The sequence below is a fragment of the Daucus carota genome, chromosome 2 (assembly GCF_001625215.2).
Source record: "Daucus carota subsp. sativus chromosome 2, DH1 v3.0, whole genome shotgun sequence".
NCBI classification, from domain to species: domain Eukaryota; kingdom Viridiplantae; phylum Streptophyta; class Magnoliopsida; order Apiales; family Apiaceae; genus Daucus; species Daucus carota.
Window position 1 is genome coordinate 260,668 of NC_030382.2, and position 10,074 is coordinate 270,741.

The following is a 10,074-nucleotide window of genomic DNA, read 5'->3' on the forward strand; positions in this document are numbered from 1 at the left end:
CCTCTATGCACATAGCAGTTTGTCGTTTAAATTCACTGTTTGCACAAATTTTGAGGCTCTTATAAAGTATATAGTTTATGCACATAGCAATTTGTCGTTTACATTCACTGTTTGCACAAATTTTGAGACTCTTATAAAGTATAGTTTCATAACTTTTTTTTAAAATTTTGTTTTCTTGAATAAAAGTTTAAACATCAAACTTTTATTCAGAGATTTTTTTAAAAAAAATACATTATGGAGCTATACTTTAAATGAGTGTGGAAAAACATGACAAAAAGTAATGTAAAGAAAATGAGGGGGACAGAGCGAGTAATATTTATTTATTTGAATTACCCAAAATACAACTTAAGGAGCAATAATCAATAGCTATTGTACACAGGACGGACCTGAGCCACCACTAAACTAGAACCTCAATGGTTGCCTAACCAATTAGCCATTGTACACAAGACCAAATTCTTCACCATCAGACTAGAACGTCATTGGTTGCCTAACCAATTAACCTGTAATTCAGTATAAATTGCCGATGAACAGGCATTGCACTTCTAGCACACTAAACCTTCCAAAAGTACAAGGAATCATGAAAGACTGCATTCATGTTTTACAACTCAAAATAGAACCTCAAGTCAGGTTCTTAAACGTCTATATAAATGTAGTCATAATTTATTAAGTAACGAAACCCAGCTCCCCCACTTCGTCTCAAGGCCTCTAGGGGTGACTTTGGAAATATAATTAAGAATGCAAATCAAATGGTCTTCGGTGAAACAACCTTACTACTTATAATGCAATGCCTAAGATATTGCACCCTCTTGTTCAACCATTCAATGATGGCTAGCATAATCTCTTCTCGTTCAGGTTCAAAGAGCAAATCGTGCAGGAGCCCAGGAAACAGTTTGATACTTTTGTCAGCCGAGGACGCCTCCTTGTACAGTCTCTGGGAAGCTACTGGATCAGTTATTGCATCTGCAGAGCCATGGAGTACTAGGAATGGCACTGTCAGTTTTTCAAGATTCTGCTGTAAGTAAGCTGATATGCGAAGGATCTCGTAGCCTGTCCGTACCCTAATTGATCCTGTATAAACTAATGGATCTGAGTACTTAGCCAGCAGTGCCGCTGGATCACGAGAAACAACAGTACCCTGCTTATTTGCGGCACCAAATTGATATGTTGGTAAGAGTACAGAAAAAATTGGTGCCACAACCTGCAATTAGTCAATTACATGAAAAAAATTATTCAAAATATACACAAATCATACACAGAAGAATCCCCCAACGATATAATAAGAATGTAAAACGGTCTAACAATGGTTGGGGTCTATGTTACTCGGACTCGGCTGAAAGTGTCCAAACTGGATACGTGTCCGAGTGTCAGACTCGGCAATATTTTGAAAATTTCACATGTATTTGGCTTAAAATAAGTGTCGGAGTGTCCATACCCATGTCCGAGTGTCGAATGTCCGACACGGGTACTCGAGGCAAAATGAAGAGTCCGGGTAACGTAGGTTGGGATCCAATTTGCAGTAAACATCCTAGTTGGCCACAATTTTACATTAATAGAAAGCTTTGTTATTTAATCAAAAGAGCTTTAACATTATTTTCTGTCCTGAAATAACACAAATAGTTATTGAAAAAATTTGAAGTTCTCACCCGCAATATTGGATGCGAAGGTTGAACACCTACAGCAGGTGATGTCACCACAACACCATCTACACGGCTTCCAATCTTAGGATCAAGTACAGCCTGCATAGATGGACAATCATTAGAAATCAGAAATTTGGATATGCCAATTTCAAATACTCATTATTAACTAGTTTAAAATAATGGCTTCAACAAGCCTAACCTTGAGAAGAATGGCTGCACCTGTTGAGTGTCCAAAGCAAAACAATGGAAGCCCTGGGTTATCAGCTAATACCTTTCCAATAAATGATTTCTATAAAATTTGAAGACAAAGTTTTTAAGATTGCAATTGCATTAGATCATTGTTCTTATTTTCTACACTTGGTCAATAAAAAGCATACCACATCTGTAACCGCATCATCCAAAGAGTGAACATATGCATGCAGTCCATCACTCCCACCGTGCCCTGAATAGTTATAGATCAATAAAGATACCAAGAGTTAGGGAACTTGTATCATAAACTTGAACTGGGTTGATGAACTACCAGAAACAAACACGGATTTAGAAAACAAACTAATTGTAATCTGAAGGCTAAACCATGCAGATGTCACCTTCTTATAAGTTTAAACTTAAAGTTTATGACAGCATGTAAAGAAACATGTGATTATTAGAGATGAAATTAAAGTGTACATAAATTACATGGATGTAAGAGGCCTTGGAGAAAGTTTGGAGAAATTGGGAACTACAAAGACAATTAAGCCACGAGATGGAGAAGGGATATTGCTTAGTAATTATTCACACAAAAAACCTTAGCTAACCATTAAAATGAGCAACAGAACTACTTGGAAAATTTGAGAGCTCAGTAGAGTACCTTTTTCTAACATAAGGAACTCAGGCTTTCTAAATATAGTTTGTGGTATGTATATTGTGCATATAGTCACCTAAGGTTTATTCCACGGAAATTCTACAACAGAGGCCACTAGGACCAAGATCTCCCTATATCATTAAGAAAGAAAAAGGTAACTGATTTTACAATCAATTTCCCACTTGTGAAGAGGTGTCTAAATTCTCCATCAAATGCCGCCTTAACAATTCCTATATATGCACCGCCAGATTTAAAGACAAAAAGATAAGCTTACTTATCAGCAGAAGCTTCACACGTTATACGTTTATGTGCCAATGGGCCCCAGTTAGAACATTTTCAGTCCCTGCAACATCCAAATATGTGCATGCATAGTTGAATAATCGTAACTACTAAACTAATAAAAAACAAGAATGGGAGATAATGATGACATCCTCTGAAGGATTAGACGTGCATGGGAATGTGCGGCTTAATAAATGCTTTGTATACAAAATACGCAATGCTCCTTCTGAAGATTATTAGACACCTGAAGGTTTCCATAGAGCACAGAAGCAGATAAATGAACAGGGATACAAAATTTTAGTCAAGCTCGGAGACATCTATTTTTATCTACCCGGTGGCAGCAAATTTCATCCTAAAATTAATAATATCACTGTAAATGTCATAATATTTTATTCTTAAAAACGGTTAAGAAGAAAATGCTCCTAGCTTCTGAGTAGCTTGGTGTTTCTTCTTCTATTAACTAAGTCTTATTGGTCTTCTGTCCAATATACAGATTTTCATAATGTCCACACTTCTATGTCCATACAAGCAAATGTATAAATATGTATGTGATCTATGCTTGTGTTACACATCAGTTAAACCACAAATAACTGAACTATCTCATTAGGAACATCATAACCATCAATCAAATCCAAAAGTATAGTGACACGATAACAATCGACCAAACCCAAACGTACAGTTACAGTACCATTCAGATGAATCAATTAACAGAAAGAAAAAGCAACCCCTTTCAAAAAACCACTTCTACAGGAAGGGCAACTACGGTGATATAGAAAGATTTGGCAATAATAGAACTGCCGGTCAACACTCATTCAGGCAATGGGTAGACATTATTAAAAAACTTCTACTAACTACCGGTTCAAGCTTCCGGCAGACATCAATTCAATATCTTACCGTGCAAGAATATGTGGATAACCATCGAATAATGGTCCTGGAGCTCACGAATGAACTAATATGTTAGAAGTCTATTGCATTGCTTAAACAGTATCATATGTTTATACATGGTATCGTTGGTTCAGAGGATTCAAACTTCAAATACTACAAACCATATTCTCAGTTTTGCAACTATTTATGATTATTCCATTTAGGTTGCAAGGTATATCTATCTTTAAAATGAAATAGATCCTAGAATAGGATGCAACAAATCACTGAATACATAACTTACATGAAAAAAAAATCAGCCATCTGTATATAAATTTTATTTCCCCATAGCTATCTTCTAGATGTGACACGGAGAAGAAAACATTACTTGACTAAGTAGCTCTAATGGGATGCAAATCTTATCAGCATTTCTTTTTCCATATTTCAACAGACTACCGGTATAAGCTACCCAATCTTTGCCAACTGATTTATATATGCAACCCCAAGGAGCACAACAAATGGAATTTGGAGTTATGATACACATTTTAATTACTAAACATAAAAAAGGAACACTTATTGCATCAACTACAGCTGCTAAGAAACAAGGGCAATCAGTAGGCTACAAACAATTTTACTTTATCCTCTTAATACACAGGGTTTAGCTTGATTTTACCCTCTCTTGTATTCTGGCATCTCTAGGCTTAGAAGAGGGTCTTTTTTTAGGTGAGGAAAGACGTTCATAATATTGTATTTTTTATAAAAAAAAATTATTAATGATTTTGTTTCAGGATAAGTAAACTACCCAAATTGTAAAAGATTCAATCTTACTAGCCGCTATAAAAAGGGTAGGGTGTCCTATATGGTAACAATATTTATATATATCAAAGGTATACTTTCCTCCACAAACTGAAATTTAAAAAGATGTATTAGTTTTTGATAGCTTAAAGGCACAGACAGAATTGGTCCTTTTTTACAGTTATCTGAGCATCATTACATATGTGCTATCTAAAATTCCAATCCACAGTACAAAACCCTTCAGAACGCCAATAAGACATAAAAAAAAATGCAGAAAAGCAATCCAAATTAAGGCATAGCTTACCAATCCAATCCATTCCATAAACTTTATATCCATTTGCATTTAGTTTCTTTGCAAAATCACTATATCTTCCACTGCAGTAAGGGAGACATAAGCCGTCAGTAATTAGAAACACTTAAACAATTCATCACGCCAGACATGATATAAGAAACTTTTCACAAACCTGTGCTCATTAAGACCATGTAAAAGAACAACCAGTCCCCTGTACAAGAAAGATGAAATGTCATTAGCTACTGATCCAATGAGATAACCAGCAAGATTTCACTTCAACAAAAATGTTCTCAAATAGGCAATGTTCCTCATCATAAGAGTTATAAATAGACATTACGAATAAATCATTGCCACTAACAACCTGATATGCAATATACAGAGGCATGTTCAGCTTTATATTATACTGAGTTACTAGGGAGAAACAGGCAACTGATTTAAACTTAACTTACAAATGGTATGTACTTCGGTAGTAAACAAGCAGAAAAATGTGATTACATGCTATGTCTGCAACATAGACACATAGAAAGATGTTGGACCTATGTTGCCTGGACTCATCTACAAGTGTCTAACATGGACTCGGCAATAATGAAAAATTTACATGTTTTTGGCCTAAAATTAGTTTGGTGTGTCAAACCCCGAGTACCCATATGCTAGTCTCAACTACCAAGTGTCCATATGCTAGTGTCAACTACCAAGTACTCGGGGTAACACACTGTTGGACTTGATAGTTTCAACACACTACAAACTTTGGACTTCAGATAATTTGCAATAAATTTCTGGTATATACAGATCTCTTAAGAATAACCAGAGACAGAGATGCACTTTTAAAATATTGATTTCTAGTAAACCTGTTCATATTTTGAACCAATGAAATCAAAACAGTACAGACCCCTCACTTAAGCTTATAAGTTCAAAAATCATTATAGACTAGTTAATAGGTTTCATAGTAACATTATATTATCCCATCCTGCACTACTTTTAAACAGTTTTTCTCTTGAGTAAATTTTAATTGGCTTGTTACAAAATTCTGCTCTGTTATAACTTCTAGTCTTCTACTTAAACCCAATGTAGAAACACAAACTGTCTTCCTGAATTGTGATCAAATCAGCTGACTCTAAATATCTTTTTTGTTCCATTTTTTAAATATCAAGCTCAAGGTTAGATGCATCGACAAAACATTAATAAATAGCTTATTATTAATAATCCTCTATTCTAGTTTTCCTCCTTCACGGAGATTCAAATTGGAATAGGTCCACAACTGATTAAATTTGTAACAATACTGTATTAGACATTTAGACTAAGAATTAATCTCATCCAAAGCTTTTAAAACTGATGCTTAGCTGTAGTTAGTCTCATAGTGCAGGTAGATAGAAAATAGACCCTACAGGCAACAGGTGCACATATCATTATCAGTGGTCTTTTTCCCAACATATCACTACCTAGAATTGTGTGCCCTCTATTTTCCTCATAAGTACACCAAATATTTACTTTAACAAAAAAATGCAAACATTGTGCGCCACTTGATGTCTTGTCAGGATTATTATCGCACAAGTACTAACAATAATTGTATCAATCAATAGCTTAAATAAATCCAAATTCCCTGAAACAATAATTGCATAAATTCAAATTGTACACTTGACAGAATCGTCACTATCATGACAAAGACACGATGCAACTGTAAACCTCAAGGAATTCTTTTCTTGCAGAGAGCACATAATTCATAAGAATAATGTGAATGCTTGTCAGCATATCTGCCATTTATAATTGAGCACATGATACAGTATGTATCAGTTGGCCGACGACACATAAACATCATTACTGCAAGGTGCAAGCTCTCTATCTACATTCTACGGAATGCCACCATACACTACTAACACCAAAAAATTGAATGCGAAAATTCAAATCAACTATTAACAAATCATTCAAAATCAATCTCCAAGATGAAAACTCCCGGACATTAACCAAAATGCTATAACTTTAACATCTAAAATGTTATATTGTAACTCGAAAGCCACACGAAAAATACACCCATACTTGAACACCAAACAAATACTCCGTCATCGAAGCATATTATTTAAGACAATCTAATAAATTTCAGAACCGCAATCTACTCAAACAAAATGTGCACACACATGCATGCCAAAATATTCAAACAAAGAGTGCAAGCTTTATTCTCACCTAGCTTCGGTCAATACAGGCGCCCACTTTTGCGTAAACAATGTCTCGCCACGTGGCGTCCCAAAAAAACAAAACTCCCTCGCCGACTCTCCCTCTAACGCAGCGCTCTCCTGCGTAACCCTCCGGATAGCTAGGGAACGCCGCGCCGCCACCTCCGTCGACCAGCTCTTCCAGGGCACAATATTCGTTGGAACCCTAACTGCCGGCAAGCCTTTATTACCACCCGGTTTCTCCGGAGATACCGGCGGCGTCACCGGCGATTTCCTCCGGCCACGGAATGGGAACAGGAAAATCAACAGAAACGCATTGAGTAACGTCAGAAAACTCCTCCACGCGCGTAAAGAAATCAGCGCGTTGATGCGGCCGCTTGCGCCCGACGTTAACATGACCGCCGTCATTTCATTTCCGGAATCCATTGGCATGAACTAATCGGAAAATAAAAAATAATAATTTCCCGATTAATCAAATGAAATTAATTATTTGGAATTAGGGTGGCTTTGCGGTAGAGAAGATTTTGTGGTGGTGATCCCAAGAAACCCTAAACTAAGATATAAATGTGCATAGGAGTTAATGGGGAAGAATGCAGATATATGGTATGTGTATTGCGTTGAGAGGGTGCTTGAAGGCCTCGGGAACAAATTATTTATTTTAATATTTGTTATTTGTTGGGCCAATTTTCTATTGCCTCCGTTTCTTTTTTTATTTCTGTTTAATATGTCGAGACTGTTTATAAAATAATATAAATTATTAATTTACGTGTAAGACAAAGTATAGTTGTTGTGTGTGATCTTGTTTGATTCGTATTTACTGACTATTTTAATACAATAAAATTTTATACTTGATACTGATACGAAATTAAAGATATTAACGATTAAAAGTGTGTGTTGGCAAACGTGATAGAAACAAACACGACACGTAATATGAGATAGAGAGAGTATTTGTTCTCTATTAAAGCCATTAATTACAGATATTATCGTTCTCTCACTTACTCGTGCTGTCACATTTTTTGAAGTTTCTTTTACCGTTTTACATGTATTTTAAACTTCTTATAAGGTATAGTTCCGCAACTTATTGTTAAAATTTTATTTTATATATATAAATTCAAATATCATATTTTTATTCAAAAGTAAAAAGATTAAAACATAAGTTACGGAATTATATTTTCAACGACCATCACAATACGTGCTAAACTCTCCTCTCCAAGAGTATATTATAATATCAATTTTATTTAGAAATATTATTATTATTTTGTCAAAAAAAAAAGAAGAAATATTATTATTATTTTATTTCAATATTTTTTAGTAATTAATTAATTTACTATGTACTTTATTGGTTATAAATATTTTTACATTACATGTTAAATAAGCTTTATTAGTTAAAATTTTGAATTATAAATTGGTTCAAAAAATAATTTTTAATGAGAATATTTAATTAAATTTTAATTAATTATAATAAAAAAGACCTACTCAAATATGTTGTAAATTAGGAGTCTGGTAGCCAGTAATGATGAATAAAACTTTTAACATTTATTTTTTAATAATAAAGTATAGATATATTGATTTTAGTTTTTCCATATCTATATTAATATAAAATTATAATTTTTTGTTTTAAAACTTTCATATAGACAATTTCAATACCCAGAGAAAATTAAAATCAATACTTTTTAAAACAATTAAATATTTTTTTGTTTATATGTTATAAATGATCTACCCGAAAATGAATATATTTTTAAGAGAGAAGATTGACATCGTGGCATAATCTAATTCTTGCCTAATCGTTAAATCTCGGCGTTTTTTTTATCTGTCACGTCTAAACTATGTGATCGTAGCCTATCCTATCTATCATATCAAATTGTAATTTTCTAATGCACTCTCGTACATGTACAACAGCGGAATTAAGATGCTTGGGGTTACTTTCTTTATTTTCTGACCCCACGGTAAAGCCACGTAAGCAAATGAGGTCATGTGAAATGAAATGGTTTCATGTAGGGATGGCAACGGGTCGGGTCGGGTCGGGTTTCTTAAGATCCAGACCCGATCCATTATATTTCGGGTCGGTTCGGGTTCGGGTCCAGGTCTGGAAAATGAAGATCCGGATCCGATCCGTCGGGTTTTTTCGGGTTTCGGTTCGGGTTCGGGTCTCATTCGGGTATTTAAAAAATAAAAATAAATAAAAAATAAAAATTATATAGCTATAAAAAATGTGATGATTGATTTTTTTTTTTTAAATTTAAGAACATAAAAAAGGGTTTTACAAGTTTCGTCTAATACAATAAACACGTGAAACATGTTAACTTAATTGTATACAATCATTTAACTTATCATTTATATTTTATTATATTTAGATTTTTTAATGCACAATAACTGAGAAAAATATTGATGAAATAAATATAAATTATGTATTGAGCATAAAAAATTAAGTAAAATGTTAATATTCATACCTAATAATTCAAAATATTTTAATATATATACTTTACATTAAACACATAATATATATATATATATATATATATATATATATATAATATTTTGTATCGGGTCTCGGGTTCGGATCGGGTTTTAATCGGGTTTCGGGTTTCGGGTCGGGTCTCGGTTCGGAATACCTGAGATCCAGATCCAGATCCAGACTCTTTCGGGTCTAAAAATAAGATCCAAATCCGGATCCAGATCCAAAAAAATCGGGTTCGGGTAGACCCAATCGGGTCGGTACGGGTCGGGTATCCATCGGGTCGGGTAAAACTGTCATCCCTAGTTTCATGCCTCCAATGCTGAGCCCATTTCACCTCTGTTAATAAAATTCTTTTAAATTTTATGGGTCCTACAATGCAGTTATTTAGACAAACTTAAGTGAACAATTTATTAATAAAAAATTAAAGAAATCAAAGTGGCCAGGGATGGCGAAGAGGCACCGGGCCACTTCTTTATTATGCATTCAAGGTTGTCCAGGGTCATTTATATACAACCAAGACAGTTTGCGCGCCCCGATACGCAAGTGACCCTCCATTGCTGCTGCTCTAAGGGTCCATCCTGGAGTGTGTTAGGAATATCGTGATGCTAGAAAAAATACCCGTAAAAATATATTATTATAGAAATAAATAGTTGTGATGTCAGAAAAAATGCATGTAAAAAAAATGTTGTTTTAGAAATAAGAAAACTGTTTGGTAATTTTCTTGATATGTTCTTATTTGTAAT

The 10,074-nt window shown here is 34.3% G+C and overlaps 1 protein-coding gene across 2 annotated transcripts; it reads right to left on the reverse strand.

The window, feature by feature from the left end:
- Positions 1-506: 506 nt before the first annotated feature.
- On the reverse strand, positions 507-7,527 carry LOC108192325 (uncharacterized). Of its 2 annotated transcripts, XM_064086375.1 has the most exons (8): positions 6,884-7,527; positions 4,878-4,916; positions 4,718-4,788; positions 2,015-2,079; positions 1,837-1,926; positions 1,644-1,736; positions 1,433-1,525; positions 507-1,198 (listed from the first exon to the last, which is right to left on the reverse strand). In XM_064086375.1, exons 1-8 carry the CDS (start codon positions 7,303-7,305, stop codon positions 743-745), a joined length of 1,329 nt encoding a protein of 442 aa, XP_063942445.1. In that variant the 5' UTR covers positions 7,306-7,527; the 3' UTR covers positions 507-742. The 2 variants fall into 2 exon arrangements, with proteins under 2 accessions (XP_063942445.1, XP_017228347.1); XM_017372858.2 differs by lacking the exon at positions 1,433-1,525 and having other exon boundaries at positions 6,884-7,524.
- Between the last annotated feature and the right edge of the window lie 2,547 nt (positions 7,528-10,074).